Source organism: Stigmatopora nigra, chromosome 20 (genome assembly GCF_051989575.1).
Source record: "Stigmatopora nigra isolate UIUO_SnigA chromosome 20, RoL_Snig_1.1, whole genome shotgun sequence".
Taxonomy (NCBI): domain Eukaryota; kingdom Metazoa; phylum Chordata; class Actinopteri; order Syngnathiformes; family Syngnathidae; genus Stigmatopora; species Stigmatopora nigra.
This window is the reverse complement of record NC_135527.1, coordinates 10,118,780-10,137,058: the sequence shown is the minus strand read 5'-3', so window position 1 is coordinate 10,137,058 and position 18,279 is coordinate 10,118,780. Positions and strand designations below refer to the sequence as shown.

Below are 18,279 nucleotides of genomic sequence, written 5' to 3'. Positions count from 1 at the left end.
ACGGGTGCGATGGTAAAATGGGCAATCTATCCATATCCCAAGAGAATCGTGGCAACGATAGAATTGGGCCAATACGACCAAAAGAATCGGGAATAGATCATGGATGGGCACATTTGTGAGAGGGGGCAGAGACATTTATTTGACAAGAATAAAGTTGCCAAAAAAAGAGAGAAATGTCATTTAAGGGTAAAAGGGAAGAGAAATAAAGCAAAGCAATTGTCAAATCAAATGCTACGATGGACAGATTGAAAGCCAGCCACAGTCCGGAAAAGGCCACAAACTCATTTAGGAAAAAAAAAACAAGTCATCCTACCAAACAATACTTATCGTCACTTGTGGGGGCTTTGTGGTGCGTCGGGGTCCGAGCGCCGGTCCCGCTCCGTCCATTCCGGGGTGACGGGCCTTTCCGGCAATTCCGGCAATTCCGGCAATTGCGGCAATTCCGGCCTTTCCGGCAATTCTGGCAATTCCGGCCTTTCCGGCAATTCCGGCAATTCCGGCCTTTCCGGCAATTCCGGCAATTCCGGCCTTTCCGGAGCCAACGCCTCGGCTCCTTTCCTGGGAGGCAGCACGGAGAAAAAGGCGTCCCGCCAGTGGCCTTTCTCCACGTACGCCAGGATGATCTCAAACACTGATGGGGAAACAAGAGTGCAAATGAGGATGGGGCGGGGTGGGAAAAGAATGGCAGATGGCATGGGGGCCGCATTTGGGACATTCAAACGGCACACAAAACCAAGGTTTTGAAAGAGAGAATGGAGCTGCAAGAGAACGGTGGGCCCATTAGGCGGACATCTACCACGGGAGAGGGCAAGAAAAAAACAAAAGAGCAAAACGTGACCTACCGTGATTGACGGTCAGAACTTTGCGACTGTTCATCCGCACAAAGGTGGCCAGGGGAAGTCGGGCGTGCCGGATACCCAGATCCCGGGCTCGATCCAAGGTGATCCCCTGAGAGAGAGAGAGAGGACGGCAAAGAAAGCGTGGTCTTGAAACACGGGAGTGGAAATGGGCCGGACGGTGAAAGCCCCCCCCCCCCTCCCCGACGACATAGTCTGGCCGGGCGGACCTTGTGGTGGTTGTGGTCCACCAGGCCGCCGATAACGTAGGCCTTTTTGAGGTCCAGCTCCATCAGCACGTTTGGGGAGTCCGACGTCAGGTACACCACATCCTCCTTGTCCACCACTTGGCTGAAGTGTTCCCCTTTAATAATGATCTCCTGCAACAAGAGCAGACAATAGTGCCATTTTAGTTAATTGTTTTGCTAGCATTTTCTCGAGAACATGGAATTTTTAGGATTAGGCTGTCTGACCTTCCAGTTGATCCATCCTTTGTCCTTTTCGTCCATACACTGTTTGAGCTGCCCTCCCAGACTCGTCACATAAAACTGGAGCGGGGGAGTCAGACCAAAAAAAAAGAGAGAGAGAGTGAGTGAGTGAGCGCCCCCGGGGGTTTTCCACTCGCCCAAGCCCTCGGAGGAGCCACCCACCTGGACGGGTGGCGAGGCTCGCCGGTTTCTAGCGTAGCACCTCTGGATCTGCTTGTGCAGTTTGCGCACGTCCTTGATCAACATGAGCTCGTCGAAGCTGCAGTCCAACAGCAGTCGCAGCGAGCTGGGAGTCGCCTCCCGACGCGGTCGCTTGGCGGCCAGCCGCCGGTCCGGCTCGTCGTCCCGCCGCCTGTCCGGCTCGTCGCCCAGGTCGTCCCGCGGCCCACTCTGGCGCTCCAGGCGACGCTGGCGTTTCCTGTCCTTGCGTTTTTGCCTGGAGGCGCCACACGTCCCGAGTCAAACGGCGTCATTGGCGTTCAGTCCAATTCTGTACGCCGCGTGGCAAATTAGGGGAAGACTTGTCCCTATGGGATTCTACTCCTTCTTGACTTGGATTTATTTCATAAAAAGCAATGCATGAAGATTAGCATTTGACTTTTGCATATCCGGCCGGCATCCAAATCGGTCTATCAAATGTCACTTTCTCACCCACCACTGGGTTGAATGAAATACAAGTTTTACAAGAGTTTCTACTTTTTCTCATGACATATTTTGTCAACAAAAGAGCAACTTACTTTCGCAGGTCCCTCTCGTCCTCCCATTTCTGCTGCTTCAGCAGCTTCTTCTTTTGCCTTTTGGACAAAGTTGGCTCCTCGGCCACTGGCCCGTCTTCGCCTCCGACATTCGCTGTTTTAGTTGCACTCTTATTCAGCATGTCGTCATTCTTTCCAAGTGCGCTGGCCTGGCTCTTCGGGATGTCGTCGCCATCCATTTGTCAAATAGCACGACCTACCTCCCTCCCACCCTCCCTCTCTCCCGTAAAGGGTGCCGAGTAAAAGACTCACGAGTCACACTATCGATTGTTTCAAAGACTCCAGGAGAATTGAAAATGAGCTTTAAATGCCAACCAACCTCCAAAACGTCGATTGTAAGCCTCAAAGTTGTACTATATTATCGTCTGTCCACCGGGCGCTCAGCTCATTACAATCAGCTGCGTTTGGTTTCCACATGGCGGCGCGTGCTTGTGACGTCACGACGCCGGCTGGCTAACAAGCGATTCGTTTCCGCGTGGCGGCCCGTGGTTATGACGTCACAACGCATGCTCCACAACGGAATAACAAAAAAATTCCAGCGGCTATGCGATGACAACAGGCTGCTGCTACTGCCGCTGCTACTACGCTTTGCATATGCCTGTCCGCTTCATACAAATGAAAGATAAAATCATGAAAAATCGATAGAATCGCTTGCTGCCTCCAGCAGTCGGGACAAAACAAAAACAAAAAAATGACGTTTTGGCGCACGCCCAGTAGACTTCCGTCGACCTCAAATAACTGTCGCACAACAATCTGCATTTGAAGCACACGTGTTGGCAAAAAAATGATTGTCCGTGAAAAAACACATAAGAATGAAAAAAGTATATGAAGCTAAAATTGCTACTCATAATCATATACGTGTGTCATGTTGTCACTCGCTAGAAGAGAAGCATTTTGACACGGGCACTTTCTCACCTAGGCATTTTGCTCGTAGTCGGTCGAGGAAGACGGGCACGCTTTCAATCAGGCAATTGATAGGCGGGCCTTCGGACTCCTCGGCCAATCATATCGCGAGGGCAACGAAAAGCTTGGCGCCAGACACGCCCACGAAAGCATACCCCTTAAGACGAGCGCAACTTCTACGCAGAGCGATTTAGTATATCTGTACCTTCGCGCCAAAAATGTCTACTAACGAGTCAGTTCTACGACAAACCGTGAGGCGGGCAACTGCCCAACGGAACCAGGTACCTCTTTTATATCAACTTCATAAGAATATGACATGTTTTCGCTAAAGCCACCTTCTCCGCTCAATTAGCTTCAAGTGCAGTCGTTTTTTTTTTTTTTTTTTTTCAGCCGACCGCTCGTTCGGTATAGCATCCGCCGGCCGCGGCTAAAGTTAGGCTAAAGTTAAGCTAGTCATAGCAAAAGTTTTCGACCGGACGACCCGATGAATTCCCCTTAGTGCCAACTTTTCCCGACTGTTTAGTTGTTCAAATCTTTTGACCGGTCCCCGTTTAAGTCGAGTTCGTGCCGTGTTTGTTACAGATTACAGTAATGCATAGAACTCAATTGAATTTTAGGCCTAGTTTGCCAGGGCGCGCCTGAAGGCTGCGTTTCGTGTAAAAAAAAAAAGCTCTCGAAAACCAAGTTGCCTCTTAGCGAAACTCTTTCCGACTCACAATCTAGTTGAAATGAATAAGTGGTGACAAAATGATGCACAAGTGGTAAATGTGCAGGCATTTTAAGCAGAATACTCTAACTCCTGTCGTTTTAACCGACCGCCATTTGAATATAGCATGCGCCAATAAGGAAGGCGACTGGATTCTGGCATTAATGCCACCTAGTGGTCGTGATCTGCCATAGACCTTCATTTCGAGTGCTTTCCCCCCCCTCTTTTTGGCAACCCCCGCAACTTTTTCCATTTCTTTTGTGCCAGGCGATTTGCGAGCAAATGCTGGATATTTTGGGTGTTTACCGCTACACCAGGGACCCCAGCTCCCAGGCCCATTTCCCCAGCACCTTCGTCCGTGGTAAGTCGCCGCTCATTCTACGGGAGCCGACGCAGATGACCTTTAACCTCCGACCCCGGCCGGCACGGTCTCTCGCGTCCAGGCCAAGACTTGTACGACGTGGTGCTCGGCGACGGCCGGTGCCGCCTCAACCTCACCCTGGATCCCAGTCTTAACTGGTTGGTGGAGGAGAATGCCCTGCGGTCAGGGGCGGTGGGGCGCAACGCCTCTCTGTTCCCCCTCGACCTGCCCATGCCCGGCCAAAGGTAAAAGAGCCTTTGGCAAAAGGCCAAGGTCGGAGGGAGTTTGCCCAAACAGACAAAAAAGAGAGGGAGATAAGTCGCGTGAATCTAGCTTTTGTTTCACATTGTATCGGCAAATGAACGGATTGCCTACCATATGCAAATGATGGATGTCAGGGCGAATGGTGGCCAACACCGTCTTTTTCCCATTGCAGCTTCGTCTTGACCGGCGTGGATGTGTGCTCCACCCCAGAGGTCGAGCAGAGCCAAGGCGCCGGTGCTGGCGCCGGTGCTGGCGACGGTGCTGGCAATGGCCAAGATTTGCCGTGGATCACCACCTTCACGGCTACAGGTGAGCCGAGCGATCGAGCCCGCCTATACGAGCCTATCATCATCATCATAGTCGCATCTGCGCGCCGCAGCTCCCATCATGGCCGACAGGAAAGTCTACCTGCCCCTCTGGAACAACGTGGACTATTTCGGAAGCTCCTGGAGGAAATTGCCTCCCGCCAGGGAGTCCGGTGAGCTTTTCCCCTCTTTGTCTCCCCGGTGTCATTTTGCCGTCTCCCATTGTCCGCCCCGCAGTTAGTCTTACCAGGGTGACGGTGAGCGGCGCCCGCCGGGGATTTTTGGACTGCAAAGATTGGGCCCTTACGCCCATCCGGAGCAAGCAGATGACCGTGCGCGTGATGCAGAAGTCGCACCTGATGTATTACGGGCAACCCAACAAGCGTGGCCAGTGCCCCTATCGGGTGGGTGGAGCCGTGGAGGAAGGGCGGCGGGGACCGGGGCGGGGGCCACCGTCTCACCGGGCACTCTCACCGCTCACACGCAGGCACTGCTGGAAGTGTCCGACCACACCGGGAGCGTGACTGTGGTCTTGTGGGACGAAGCCTGCTTGGATTGGTACTGCGTCCTCAAGCCCGGCGACGTCATCTGCCTGCGCAACTTCCAGATCAAGCCGCTGTACCAGTCTCAAGGCCAAGATATTGGTACGTGCTTGCTTTCCCCATCTGCTGGCCGCCTGAAGACAACAACAACAAAAAAAAAGCACTTTTCTTTCATTTGCACCCATGGCAGAAATCGGGATTAACACGAAATTCCCCAAAACCCTGGTCACCATACTGCCGAGCACGGCGGGCCAACGGGTGGCCCCGTACGTCTTCCTCCAGAGCTTCTTCAGCAGGTAGAGCCGGCGGCCGGCGTCTGCCGCCCTTTCCCGGCGTCTTCCGCCCTTGCCCGGCGTCTTCCGCCCTTGCCCGGCCTCCGCTGACCAGACGCCGCCACGCCACCTTTGCAGCAAAGACCTCAAGGACCTCCCCGACGGCAGCGTGTGCGACGCGGTGGGCCTGGTGATCTTCGCCGGACGCCCGGAGCGCATCCGACAGGGTGAGGCAGACGGCCGACGGCAGAGTGGCGGCCGGCGCCCGCTCCGCCGCTGGCCGGGAGAAGGCTGACGTGTCTGGGCGACGGGACGCGGCGCAGGGTTGCTCCTGATGGAATACCGCTGGCTGGTGTTGGCGGACGGGCGCCACTCGGAGCTCATCCGGATCAAGCTCTTCTCCACCTCTCAGCCGGACGCCCACCGCCAGCTCCTCCCCGGTGAGATTAGCCACACGCCGGGGATTAGCCGGCCGGGGCGACCCCGCCGAGTCCGACCCCCCTCACGCAGGGTCTCCGCAGGGTTTCCGGTGGTCTGCTGCGGCCTGAAGGCGGTCCGGACGGACGACGGACTGTGGTACCTGACCAACACGCCCTACGCCTCGCTGCACTGCTCGGGTGGGAGTCTTCTCCGCCGTGGTTCCGGTCCGCCGGCCGGTGTCCAGAGCGCCTCCTTTGCTCGACAGGGGTGGACAAGATGGAGGATCCGCCGGTCCGGGCGCTGCTGGAGTGGCTGGGGCGGAAGGAGAGCCAAGCCTTTCGGGAGTCGCCTCTGATGGGCGGCTTTTTCGCCTACCCGCCCACTCCCGACACCGTGCAAGCGTACACCATGGGCTCGTCGGGTGGGTGGCGACCGCCTTCCGTATCCGGGCGGCACTTTGGGAAGGAAAATGGGTAGCCCACGATTGGGCGGCGGCTGCAGGCTTTTCTGTACCTTAATTGCTCTCCGGCTCTGGTGTCTTTCAGGGGCGCCGCCACTCTTCCAGGGTAACGAGATCCTACGAGAGATGAAAGGTCTTAGTTACATGGAGCGGAAAACCTTGTCTATGCTTGCCACGATAAGCCAAGTGACATATTATCCCCGTGGAGAGGTAGGTCCTTCCTTTTTTCCCCCCAAAGGTGGGCTTGGCATGGCCAAGAGGGCTCCAATGGAAAGATTGCAAATCTAGGCCGGTGGAATTGTTGGGCTCCTTTGGAATCCGTGACCAACTCAACCCATTCTTTTTGCTTCAGAGAGAGCAGCCTCTCTTGTGGCGAGACAGCTCCGAGGCCCAGCCCGGGTGGGTGAGAGGGTCCGCTGGGATGGGGTGGGACTATGTCTGGGTCTGTGCGAGGTCCCGCCGGGCTTTCCCGTTCCATCTCCACGTGCTTTTCAACCTTTTTGCTCAGGGCTTCGGCGGGGAAGAGGAAGTCACTCTTCCAAACGCCATCCAAGAGGTAAGTCGGCGGCCGTAGCTTTGACGAGGCCGCCGCCGCATGCGTGTCCCTTTTGTCTCCTCAGGCGCCCCCCGGCCACCCGCCAGTCCCCCGGCAACGGCGGCGGCAACGACTCCGCAGGTACTCTATCTAACCCCCGGAAGGCCACGTACCCGAGGGAAATGCTCCCTCAGGTACGTGTGGTTGACGGCGTCCGTGTTTGTCAGGCCTTCTTTTGGAAGAGTCCCAGGGCGAGGCGTCGAGCCAGGAAGAGTACTCTTACCTGACCTGCCCCCTGGAGCCCCGATCCGTGCCGGTGGAGACGCTGCCCGCGCGCTCCGACGGAACCGTCTACCACGAGGGCTATTACACCTTGACGGTGAACGGTAAATGTCCGCCGGGTGGTAGCCTCTCCCTGGCGGGAGCTTTAAGGCAGGCCCGGCCGGCCCGAATCGACGCCACCTCTTTTTTTGTTACCTCAGCTCTGTCGGGAAATCAGTGCGTGTCGGCGGTCTTCCTGCCACAGCGTACCCGAGTCTCCCCGCCGGGCCACGTCCACGACAACACCTGGGCCTCCATCTTGGCTCACGGGGCCTTCTCCACCCAGGGGCCCCCGCCGGCACCGGGTACGGGCCGCCGTCCCAGCGTCGACACGGGCCGTGTCGGCGTCACTGTGATCCGTCTCTTTTTCTCTCTCTCTCAAGACGACCTGGTGCCGGGTGCCCAAGCGCTGATGGACAAGAAGATGATCTGTGTGTTAGAATTGTGCAACCTGAGCCAAGACGTGGAAATCATCCTCAGCCGAGCTTTTGTCCTCTAATGGCTATGTTGGAAATGGATCTCAACGTTAGAATTGTGGGGTCCCGACCCGAGTAAGGCGGGCCGTGGACGTGAACCTCGGCCCAATTTTTCTACTTTAAGCCGTTTGTTTCTTTTGAAATGGAGCTCCATGTTCGAATTGGGGGGGCTGGAGTCAAGGGCGTGGAAGCTAACCTCGGCCCAATTTTTCTACTTTAAGCCGTTTGTTTCTTTTGAAATTAATGTTAGAATTGGGGGGGCTGATTAAGGAAATGGAAGTTAACCTCGGCCGAATTTTTGTACTTAAAGGCATCTGTTTCTTTTGAAATGGAGCTCCATGTTAGAATTGGGGAGTTGGAGTAAGGACTTGGAAATTACCCTTGGCCAATTTTTTTTGTACTTTAAGGCGTTTTCAAAATCCCTGTATTTGCTTGGAATCGTTCTTTTTCTTGCAATGTTTTGACCGTTCAATCTTTCTATTAAAAAGAAAAAAAGCCAAAGAAAGCGTGTACGTTTCCCTTGTCCATGTACTGCGCGTGCGCCTCATGTTCTACCCGAGATGCAACGATTCGCCAGGAGACAAAATAAGTAAACTATGTGCTAGCTAGCTAGGAAGAAAGAAAACTATCTCTTGGTTGTATTAAAAAAAAAAAAAAAAAAAAAAAGCCAATCCAAATCGAGCTTTAGTCCCACCTCATTGGTTGAAGCGGGGCCACTTTTTCTTCTCTGATTGGTGGACGTCAAGGCAAACGCGGAAGTGTTCTCAGTGACAATGAGCCATCCAGCGGAACCCGAAGTCATCTGTAATCTGTAAACAAAACATATTGGTCATTATTGCGTGTCCAAATAAGAAGGGAATGGCGACATTGGCCCATTTTTGCCTGATGGTGACCGTGGCTGTGACGGTTACGGCGACGGCGGCGACGACGGCGGCGGCCAAGAGCGACGGCGATGACGAATGGGTTCATCTTCCGGACAACTGTGAAGGTAAACACGGCCGGCAAAAGGTTAGTTAGCAACAACAACAAAAAGCCAGCAAAGCACGTGCCCCGCTAATAACTCGCTAACTCGAGTGAAACAAAAGAAGTGCGAGCAGATAGACGACAGGCGCGAGCTGCTGTCCATTTGACTGCTTCTCGTTTCCAGTCTGCAAGTTTGTCAGCATCGAGATGAAGTCCGCCTTCGACGAAACGGGGAAGACCAAGGAAGTCATCGACCGCAATTATCGCTTTATTGACAGCAAGGGAGCTCCGCCCATCAAATACGTCAAGTCGTGAGTGGACGCCGACCGTGGCGCTCGGGCGGGCGGGCAAAAGTCCCAACGTCACCGTCCATTGGTCCGCAGTGACCTGCGCTTCATCGAGGTGCTGGAGAACGTCTGCCAGAGGCTGCTGGAGTACAACCTGCACAAGGAGAGGAGCGGCAGCAATCGCTTCGCCAAAGTACTTCCCTCGCTCGTGTCCGAGCCCGGGCGTGCGCGTGTACCTGCACGTCCACGTCCTCCTCCTTACACGGCCTATTCCGTCTGCGCAGGGCATGTCCGAGACCTTCTCCACTCTTCACGGCCTGGTCAACAAGGGCGTCAACGTGGTCATGGACATCCCCTACGAGCTGTGGAACGAGACGTCGGCGGAAGTTTCGGACCTCAAGAAACGGGTGAGCTGGCGTCACGCACGGGACCCGTGGCACGAGCCCGTGGCGCCATCCCGTGGCGGCTTCCGACGTGCTTTTCGCCTCCAGTGCGACGTGCTGGTGGAGCAGTACGAGGACGTGATCGAGGACTGGTACCGGGGCAGCCAGGAAGAGGACTTGACCACGTACCTGTGCGAGAAGCACGTGCTCAAAGGAAAGGACGCAGGTGACGGACGGGGTCCGGTCCGCTGCCGCCCGGGCCGTCGGGCGGGGACGCGACGACGGCCTCGTCACCTTTGCGTCCCGTTCTTTTTTGCAGCCTGCCTGAAGGAGGAGTGGAAAGCCAAGAAGAAGGGAGAGACGGCGGCCCCGGCCGCCCGGGACAAAAAAAAGAAAGGCAAGGGGAGCAAGAAAAAGGCAGCAAAGACGGAGGGAATTCAGCCCCGGGTGTCTCTGTCCGGCACCAAGACGGAGCTGTGAGGACGTTGCCATTGCCTTCGCCGCCGTCGTCGTGGTGGTGGTGAAGGAACTCTGCTCTAGTCGGAAAGAAAATTCACGCCATTGTCAACGCTTCCTTTGTCCTTCAAGCGCGGCCGGGCCAGTCCGGTGTGACTTCCTGTTGAAATACTTTTTGGGGGGTGATGAGGTCGGAGCGTTTGTTTTCTTTGTAAAGCTTTATTTAAAAATACAATAAATCAAACCAGAAAAACAACGAGAGAAAAGACCGTGAATCCGACGGCTGAATTGCTACCCGGATGCGCTCAAGCATCGGAAGGGACCGTGCGTGCCGCCGTGCCTGCCCGCAGCCGAATCTGGCAGTCCATTTTGTCCCGGTCCTGGTAGTCAGCCGTGCGCACGCGCATCCTGAAAATGAGAAGAGAGAAGAAAAATGACACTTTGATGCGAGACGTCCAGCGGGCTTAAAGAGGCCTCTAGCGGTCGCGTTTGACTCCGGTTCCATTTTCCCCTCAAGCTTTCATCCTTTAACAGACAGATGGTCATTTCCGCCCTCCTGTGGTGCTTTGGGGGAATTGCATCCTACGATTGTTTTCCCAAGGGCAGCAGCTTTGTTGGGCAGAAAAAAGGGCAATTGCCAGGGTAGGAATTTTTGCTCAAAACTACGCTAAATTGATTGACATTGCGAGTGTCTCGAGTGGTCGCCTAAACGTATCCTAAGCGCAATTCACTATTTCCAGTTACCTTAAGTCAATCTAGGATTACCTATGGAAATCAGGTTGGATAGAAAGAAAGAATATTAATATACTGCGGTCAGATTTGGAAATGAGAGCCTATCGACTCTCTAATGGCAAGACCAAGCTTTAAACGTGTTGACTTCCACTCGACTCGTCAATTGGGGGAAGAAAAAAAAAACATCACGCCACCAAACGACTCTACTCTTTTCTAATGATAGTGTGCGAGTGGAGAATATAATTGATGTCAGTGAAAAATGTCAGGCGTCTTTCCGCGTGCCAGGACCGCAGGGCGGGACTTTTTGGAAGCCTGCATGGTGACGGCCAAGGCGTCATTCCGTGTCAATGAAACCAGGAAAGAGCTTGAGAATAAAAAGGCCCATTACCCCTTTTTTCCCCGACTGACCAAAGGCCCGTCTTTGAGCAAAACAACCACCATTTGGGCGGACCGTCCCGAGCCGAGGGCGATCCTCCGGCCGAAAAAAGTTTCCGTGGGTGCCTCTAAAGGGGGTTACAGCTTTACGTGGGTGGGCTCTGGGCTTTTGTAGCATCTGGGAGGGATTTTTGGCCCCGACACGGGCTTTTGTAGAAGAAGAAAAAAATACAAAAACAATCAATCCTAAAGTCCCATTCATTGGCTTCGGGTGTGGGTCCCTCACCCGACGTACGTACCCCAAGCGTCTCCTGGGCGGAGGCGGAAGCGCGGCTCCCCCCGGGTCCTCCCCGGGGCCCAATTTTGCCGTGGCAGGCGGCCAAGCCTCGCCCCCGCTTCCTCCTCTGGAAGGCGCTCGGTTTTTCCCCGAAGAAGAACGAGTCGGACGGCATCGCAGAGAGGCTCCTAGTCAAAGGCGCGGCCGCCGGGCGCCGGCGCTCACTTTGTCATGGGTGTCCGCTGTCTATCACTGCTGCTGCTGCTGCTGCTCTGCTGGCTGTCCCGGCCGCGGGGCTGCCGCTCCGAGCCATACACGGGCACGTCGCTCACCTTTGACGCGCAGAGAAACTCCAGCCAGGCGGTACGTGCCCTTCGGCGGCACGGGCTCACGGCGCACGGCTCACGGTTCTCCGCTCCCCTCCACAGGTGGCCGTTCGCTACAAACTGGGCTTCCAGAGTTGCCGCAACCTCTCCGCCTTGAACTGTTTGACGGAGCAGTGCCGGTTCAGTGGGCTGGAGGTCCGCAGGGTGGACCAGAACCCCGGGGAATGGTGTCAGGAAGAAGTGACGGCCTACGTGAGAGGAGAGGAATTTGACGTTGGGTTGAGGTGAGTCTGGAAGAGAAGGAGGAGGCACCGATATAAAAAGCGGACGGGACGGCGGCACCGGGACGGCGGCACCCGGACGTCAACCGGACGGCACCGGGACGGCGTGGCTCCTTACCGCACACAAGTAAGCCCGATCCCGGCCTTGCGGCTCTTCCAGGTTGAGCGGCCTTCAGTGGATGGCGGGGCTGGCCAACAACGTCAGCGACGTGTCGTCGCTGTCGTACACCAAGCTGGGGAAAAGGAACGACACGGGGCGGTCCAACGTGTCCCCCAGAACCACCGTGCTGCCCGTTATCAGGTTGGACGTAAGGCCCAAATTGAAGGCTTTTAAGGCCCACTTTGAATGCATCCGGGCCTGCCTCTCTTTACCAGGGTCCCCCAAAACTGCCAGTCTTACCTAAGACTGCCCACGTTCGACCCGGACGGCGACACTGTGGCCTGTCACGACTTTAGCCACTCCGTCCCCTTCCTCCACGTCTGGGAGGTGAGCCGGGGGGGCCGTCCCGACCTAGGCTTTGGACGGCGTTTGCGGCTTTGGACGGCTTTTGACGGCCGGCGCTCTTCCTGGGCCCGGGCAGAATTGCTCCGTGCTGGTGAAAGCCAGCCAGCGAGAGGCCTCGTACGCCGTGGAGCTGTTGCTGGAGGATCTGCCGTGCGCCGACGTGGAGCTGACCGACGGCCGGGGGGACTCGCTCATTTCTTACCGGGGCTTTCCCGTCAGCAGCGTGGCCGTCCAGTTTGTTCTGAAGGGTGAGAAACACGCGGCTGCTGAAAATCCCTTTCAAATGGCTGCCAGGGGAGGGCCTTGCCTTTTGGGAGGCCAACAATACAACAACAAAAAAGGCGGGTGGAAAAAAAAAAAAAAAAAGTCACCTGCTTGCCCAGAGATGTTCTAGTAGTTGTTGTTGTTGTTGTTGTGCATTTTTTCCGAGGCCTCCCTCGCGGCTGAAGGCATTCTTCATTTCCTGAAAAGCAACAATAACAACAACAAGTGCCTATGTTGGGTAACAATCCAGTGTAAAAGATGACTGGCGGCCATTCAAATCGGTGGAAAAAAAGCTCAATTCCCTCTATGGGAAATCGGGGCCCCCCATTCCTTTTGATTTTCTTTTGAACCATTGCGGGGCGACAAAAACTGGTTTTTCAGGAAAAGGCAAAAGGAGAAGAGCTTTGCCAGCTGCGGCTTCTCACGGGTGCCACTTAAGTGGGTTGGTCCTAAGCACGGGATGGGGAGGGTGGTTTTTGGGGCACCATTCTCTTTTCGTCGGCTCTTTTCACTTTTTTTCCCGTCCAAACCGACAGTGGGCGCTCCCGTGGAAAGCTGCCGGCTGGGGGACTACCTGCCCCTCTTGGTGGATCCCACCCCGAAGGAGGGGGAACACCTCTACGCCTACGTCAACCAGACCCTGAACATCACCATCAAGGTGGCTTCCGGCTTTACCAAGTAGGTGGAATTTGGCGCTGGGGGGCGGGGGGTTTCATGGGAGCCCAAGCCCGATGCTTGTCCGTTAGCATCACGGGGGTGCTGTTCAGCGGTCCGGCGGGAATATCCAAGTCGCGGACGGGCAACGACCAGTTCCTCCTGACCTACACGCCCGGCCCGGAGGACGCGGGCCAACGTCACGCGCTGTGCTTCGTGGTCCAGGCCCAGGCCTCGGTGTACGTACCTTAGCCAGCTCTTTGCCCATGTGGCCGCCGCTGACTTTTAAACGCCCCGCAGAAACGATTCCGTGGATGAATTTCACTCGCCCATGCGCTGCGTCATCGTGGTGGTGGATCACGGTGAGTGAGGGAGGGAGGGAGGGACTGGGAGGGACTGGGAGGTTTGGCTTAGGGACTCCCTCCACGTCCACCCCGGGAAAGTGAAAAGACGGCCGGAAACTCACCCACTTTGGTCCTTAGTTCTTTTCGGCTTGGAGGCTACGTTCTCCGTCAGGAGCTTCGATCCCAGGGGCGACATCGACAAAGTGGCTCTGCCGCAGGTACGTACGTGGCCGCGACGCAGGGGGTGGGGGAGGCCAGGAAGCGAGCCGGCGCCGACTCTTCTTCCCCGTTTGCAGCTGAAGAGGGAGCTGGTGAAACGGGGTCTTCCGGCCGACATCACCTTGAGAGTGGTCCAATTCAACCAGAGCTTCCCGCTGAACCACACGGAACGTTGAGCCGGCTCAAGGGACGCGCCGAGACCCACCACACCCCTATTGAATGTGCTTTTACTTTGGATTTCTACGTGTAATGTACATAGTGTGTCATACATACATACATACGCATCTATTGGAAAGACGCCAAGCACCCGGACAAAGCTTTGTGCGTGCCCCGTGCGAGCAAAGCACGTCGACGACAACGCCAGCCGTGTTCAATTGGTCCACTTGCACGAGGAACTTGTTGACTTCTTTTGCCGCTCTTCTTCTATTAAAAAGATGCTTCGACTACCGTCGAACGCTCGGGCAAGTTTGGACGCTCCTCCTTCGACACCGTGGTCCAGAACAACGTCGGAAATGTGCGAGCCGCCGCATGCAATCCAATCGTCCGTCGGCGTCTCCGGCCAATGTCGATCCATTTCCGCGTTTCACCTTCGGTCGGCCCCGCCCCTCCCTTTCTTCCAATCTCATCACGGCCCGGTTTGCGAGCTCCCTCGGCTCCTGGTAACCCTGGTAACCAAAAGGGAGGGGAGGGAGCTTCAGAGCCCAAAACGTCAAGGACCAGCTCGCTCTTGGAGAAATATGACCCAGTGGCCTGGGGATTCTTTTTATTTGAGGGCGTCCGTCTACTACCCTAGAGCCGGCCGAGGTGCCGACGTGACACGTGGGAAAACAAACAAAGGTATTGGCCAATGTATTTCCATAGGCTTTCATGCACTGGCTCCAGGAAATGGTCCCATTCATCCACGGCGGGTGTCCTCTCGTACCCGTACGTTACGTCCGGCGGGCGGACCGGCCGTCCCTCGCCCGCATTCTCCGGGAACCCGCCCACCTTCTCCGGGAACCCGCCCACCTTCTCCGGGAACCCGCCCACCTTCACAGAGGCGTCAGGCCCAGGCGGCCGAGGAAAGCATTCTTATGGGAGGGCGGGGCGTCACCGGGGCCCGCGGGAGGGTCGGAACCGGGGGAGGCGGGCCGGTCGCTGCGCGCCTTCAGCTGGAGGAGCGTCGTGATGGGCACCAGAGGCAACAAATCCGTCCATCCCGCCGGTTGGCTCGGCCAGCTCCGAAGAGAAGGGGGAGGGGGAGCGGGCGGGGGAGGCGGATGAGGATGATGAGGAGGAAGAAGAAGAGGAGGAGGAGGAGGAGCAGGAGAGGCGTGCGACCGCCCCCCGCGTTTGCCAGCATTGTCTCCGTGCGCGTAGGAACGGTGCGTGTGCACGTCGGAGGCCGCGGGGGCGGCTCCCGCGCCCTCGCCCCCGCCGGCGTGCTTGACCTTGCAGTGCAGGCGCAGGCTGTCACGCCGCTTGGCGCTGTAGGGGCAGAGGTGGCAAGTGAAGGGCCGCTCGCCGGTGTGCACGCGCACGTGCTCCACAAGCTTGTTGGCCGTGCGCGTCAGGTGCCCGCAGCGCTCGCAGCGGTAGCGGTTGCCTTGGCGATGACCCTGGAAGTGAACCAGCAGCTCCGGTTGCCCGGGAAACCACCTCCGGCAGATGCGGCAGCGATGCTCCGGGGGGCCGCTCTCCGCCGCCGTGGCCGCCGTGGCCACCGTGGCCGGGGCGGGGGGCCACCTGCCGGGAAGCGCCGCCGTCAGCCGGGTGAGCCGCGGCGCCCCCGTACGGACGGGAACGGGGGAGGAGGCCGGGAGCTCCTTCCCCACGGGTTGGCCCCAAAGTGGCGGGGCGCCCCCACCAGAGCCACCTGTCGTTGCCGGCGGGCGAGTGCTGGTCGGCGTGGGCCCTCATGGCCGCCTCCTGGTCGGCCGAGTGGTCGCACAGGCGACAGCGCAGCGAAAAGGACGGGCCGCCCGGCCGCCGGTGCTCCGTCAGGTGGGAGCGGAACAGGAGGCGTCCGGCCGTCTCGAAGCCGCAAGCGTGACACCTGAATGCATTGCCAGGGGAGGTCATTGCCAGGGGCTCCGTCCGAGAGCAGCCCACCACCACTTGCCTGTAGAAGAAGCCGGCGCTCTCCCCTGGCTCGCTCGCCGTCCCTGCACCAGAAGGAAAAGACAGGCGTCGCTACGTGTCGGCCGGGCCTCCGTCTCGTGGCCCGACGGCCACCACGGAGGCCGGCTTTCTACGGAAGCCTTTCCGCCGGGACGGAGCCACAGTACCGTGCGCGGGTTCCGAAAGGCCGGACGGGGTCGGCTCCGCTTTGGCGACCGGACAGCTGAGAGGCCAAAGACATGGGGGGGGGGGGGATTGCTTAGGTCGGGCGGCGGCAGAGGGCCGCGGGAGCGAGGGACCTACCTGCCGCCGGCGCGTGGGGGCACCCCGCCCGATTTGGCCGCCCGCTCTGGAGAGAAAGGAGCAGAAGGTGAGCGCCGCGCGGCGCCGGACATTTGGGCCGGAGCGCCGGTCCACCTGAGAGCCGGTGCAGCAGCGTGGACGCCAAGTTGACAGACATGTCCTGCCACAGCGCCGCCCGCAGGCACTGCTCCGCCATTTTGGCTCCCGAAAATAAGCCGTCCCCAAAGAGCGGCCGTCCACGGGTGAGAACAGTCTCCTTCTCGTCCTCCTCCCGCCGCCGCTCCGAAACCGTATGGGCAACGGCGGGACGGCCGTCTCCGGGCGTCGTCGGCGTGGGGATTTCCAGGGCCTCCTCTTCCTCCTTGACCTCGGCGTGGGGACGGATGGGGAATCGGCTCTCTGTGGGAAAAGAAACGGTTGGCCGGCGTTGTCCCCGGCCGGTCCGCCCGCCCGGCCGGTGGACGCCGTCCGCGTTCCCACCGGCCAGTTTCCTGAGCAGCTCCGAAGCCAGCGTGTCGTCGGCGGCGGCGTCGGAATCCCCCCCAAGAGTACGGGTGAACGACGGCGGGTCGGGACTGGCCCCGGGGCCGTCGGGGGACAGAGCCGGACCCGGCTCCTCCCGCCCCCCGGGGAGCGCCTGGGCCCTCTGGGTGGCCTCTGAAAACAATAGGTCTCAAAAGATCAATAGACGGCGGCGCGGGCCCGGTCGTTCTGCCACGGCCGCTACCTGACAGCTTCATGAGAAGGTCGGACGCCGTCTTGGTGCCCACGTCGGGGCTGAAGAGCGAGGTCGCCGGCGGGAAGGGACCCGGGGCCGGCCGGCGCGGCGGCGGCGGCGGCGAGGACGCGCTCCACCCACGCTTCATCTGCCAGCAGCCGCGAGGAGGGACGGGAAGGAGTCACGCTCGGAAGGACGGCGAGCGAAGCCAGAGGAGGGAGCGGGCTACAAGAAGCAGCCCAGCTTCTGGGCCGGGGGAGACCAAAAGGCACGCCGCTCTTTCTGACCTGCAAAGACGGCAGCACGTCAGCGCACGGACGTTCACAAACCAAACGGGGAACGGATGAGAGAGAGAGAGAGACGAGAGAGAGAGAATTGCTGCTGGAATCACCATGGTAACAGTCTGTATCCTGTCCTGCCCTGACCTTAGTCATCCCAAATTGCCCTGCAAGTACATGACATTAGCCCCCCCCCACTGACATGGAAAGAAGAAAGTCCGTGTCTCCGTCTGTCAATTCTCTTCATGTAGCCGAATTGGTGCAGCGGCAGCCGAGTGATTCCACTGTGAACCCGGCGCTGACCCCATTCCGCCATCCATCCTCCCCCGGTACCAGTGGAGCGCGCGGAGACCCCCGCCTCTCTCCCTCTCTCTTTCTCACTTCCTCTCTTCCTTCCTTCTTTCCCCGCCGCAACATGGCTGACACACCGAGTCACACCGAGTCCCCGGCGTGGGAGAGAGAGAGAGAGAGCTCGCACGCCCCATTGGGTTAGCCGGGATCTGTTCCGTTCCAGCTAGTAGCGGGAGGGAGGGAGGGAGGGAGGGAGGGAGGGAGGAAGGGCAGGTGTCAAGCGCCCAGTGGGCAAAAAGCACCGAGTGTCCAAGCCGAGCCCCACCCCAGCCACACTTTTTGCGCCCCCCCCCTTTCCACCGCTGACGCCTACGTAAGTGGGCCGAACGGAAGGCGACCTTTGGAGTCATCCGCTCCGGGTCACGATCCCGTCGAGCGGACCAACGGCCAAACCCCGCCGGCTCCCCCATCCCATCCCGGCAAAGATTGGGGGCAACTCGGCCGGCCCCCTCCCCCGGCGTGACTTACCCGGAGCGAGAGGGCATGTGGCGGTGGCGGCGAAGGCGGCGACGACGATGGAGATGCTGCAGTCCGGGGCACAGCCTATATATAGATCACCCATCTTATCAGAAGCCAATTGTCTTTTACCTCCTCCTCCTCCTACTCCTCCTCGTTCCTCCTCTGAGCTCTCCTGGTCACTTTTCAACAGTGGCGGTGGAAATAGAGACGGACGGGGGCGGCGCTGGAGGACGACGGCAACAGAGAAGAAGCCAAAGCCGCCGGGAGGTGTCTCGTTCCCGGCTGAAAGGAGGAGGAGGAGGAGGACGACGGGTCGGTCACTGAGCAGGGCAGATGGAGCTTTCCGCCTCCTATTTCTCT

At 58.2% G+C, this 18,279-nt stretch overlaps 5 protein-coding genes and 1 long non-coding RNA gene across 21 annotated transcripts; 3 read left to right on the top strand and 3 right to left on the bottom strand.

Moving 5' to 3' along the window:
- Window positions 1-118: 118 nt before the first annotated feature.
- On the bottom strand, window positions 119-8,885 carry trmt10a (tRNA methyltransferase 10A). Of its 4 annotated transcripts, none has more exons than XM_077742611.1 (11): window positions 8,339-8,885; window positions 7,379-7,597; window positions 6,366-6,429; window positions 5,391-6,307; window positions 4,425-5,294; window positions 2,062-4,304; window positions 1,487-1,760; window positions 1,310-1,384; window positions 1,067-1,216; window positions 843-948; window positions 119-631 (listed from the first exon to the last, which is right to left on the bottom strand). In XM_077742611.1, the coding sequence occupies exons 6-11, from the start codon at window positions 2,256-2,258 to the stop codon at window positions 330-332; spliced, it is 1,104 nt and encodes a 367-aa protein (XP_077598737.1). In that variant the 5' UTR covers window positions 2,259-4,304; window positions 4,425-5,294; window positions 5,391-6,307; window positions 6,366-6,429; window positions 7,379-7,597; window positions 8,339-8,885; the 3' UTR covers window positions 119-329. The 4 variants fall into 4 exon arrangements, with proteins under 4 accessions (XP_077598737.1, XP_077598740.1, XP_077598739.1 ...); XM_077742614.1 differs by having other exon boundaries at window positions 5,396-6,307; XM_077742613.1 differs by having other exon boundaries at window positions 7,379-7,577.
- LOC144213887 (RPA-related protein RADX-like) lies at window positions 3,107-8,149 on the top strand. Its single transcript, XM_077742602.1, has 18 exons — window positions 3,107-3,263; window positions 3,956-4,049; window positions 4,132-4,294; window positions 4,486-4,622; window positions 4,693-4,791; window positions 4,856-5,022; window positions 5,106-5,262; window positions 5,351-5,456; window positions 5,571-5,659; window positions 5,756-5,872; window positions 5,954-6,049; window positions 6,118-6,273; window positions 6,398-6,522; window positions 6,665-6,868; window positions 6,933-6,988; window positions 7,075-7,233; window positions 7,330-7,473; window positions 7,552-8,149. Exons 1-18 carry the CDS (start codon window positions 3,201-3,203, stop codon window positions 7,721-7,723), a joined length of 2,304 nt encoding a protein of 767 aa, XP_077598728.1. The 5' UTR covers window positions 3,107-3,200; the 3' UTR covers window positions 7,724-8,149.
- LOC144213892 (protein canopy homolog 3-like) lies at window positions 8,374-9,989 on the top strand. Its single transcript, XM_077742616.1, has 6 exons — window positions 8,374-8,632; window positions 8,792-8,918; window positions 8,991-9,087; window positions 9,179-9,301; window positions 9,386-9,503; window positions 9,597-9,989. Exons 1-6 carry the CDS (start codon window positions 8,503-8,505, stop codon window positions 9,755-9,757), a joined length of 756 nt encoding a protein of 251 aa, XP_077598742.1. The 5' UTR covers window positions 8,374-8,502; the 3' UTR covers window positions 9,758-9,989.
- LOC144213893 (uncharacterized) lies at window positions 9,433-14,268 on the bottom strand. Of its 10 annotated transcripts, none has more exons than XR_013330156.1 (4): window positions 12,601-14,268; window positions 11,843-12,470; window positions 10,854-11,733; window positions 9,433-10,141 (listed from the first exon to the last, which is right to left on the bottom strand). It is a non-coding gene; the product is annotated as an uncharacterized LOC144213893 (long non-coding RNA). The 10 variants fall into 10 exon arrangements; XR_013330154.1 differs by having other exon boundaries at window positions 9,433-11,047; window positions 11,127-11,733; XR_013330161.1 differs by having other exon boundaries at window positions 9,433-11,733; window positions 11,843-11,957; window positions 12,125-12,470.
- On the top strand, window positions 11,270-14,175 carry LOC144213890 (uncharacterized). The gene is made up of 10 exons (XM_077742610.1): window positions 11,270-11,480; window positions 11,546-11,727; window positions 11,885-12,025; window positions 12,100-12,211; window positions 12,306-12,477; window positions 13,030-13,171; window positions 13,240-13,386; window positions 13,448-13,509; window positions 13,630-13,709; window positions 13,788-14,175. Exons 1-10 carry the CDS (start codon window positions 11,349-11,351, stop codon window positions 13,884-13,886), a joined length of 1,269 nt encoding a protein of 422 aa, XP_077598736.1. The 5' UTR covers window positions 11,270-11,348; the 3' UTR covers window positions 13,887-14,175.
- A 191-nt stretch (window positions 14,269-14,459) lies between the features above and the next one.
- LOC144213889 (uncharacterized) lies at window positions 14,460-17,496 on the bottom strand. 4 transcript variants are annotated; one of them, XM_077742609.1, is made up of 9 exons: window positions 17,223-17,496; window positions 16,841-17,118; window positions 16,594-16,770; window positions 16,228-16,512; window positions 16,114-16,159; window positions 15,978-16,033; window positions 15,812-15,854; window positions 15,566-15,745; window positions 15,007-15,435 (listed from the first exon to the last, which is right to left on the bottom strand). In XM_077742609.1, the coding sequence occupies exons 1-9, from the start codon at window positions 17,223-17,225 to the stop codon at window positions 15,163-15,165; spliced, it is 1,341 nt and encodes a 446-aa protein (XP_077598735.1). In that variant the 5' UTR covers window positions 17,226-17,496; the 3' UTR covers window positions 15,007-15,162. The 4 variants fall into 4 exon arrangements, with proteins under 4 accessions (XP_077598733.1, XP_077598732.1, XP_077598735.1 ...); XM_077742607.1 differs by lacking the exon at window positions 17,223-17,496 and having other exon boundaries at window positions 14,460-15,435; window positions 16,841-17,113; XM_077742608.1 differs by having other exon boundaries at window positions 15,566-15,854.
- Window positions 17,497-18,279: the final 783 nt, after the last annotated feature.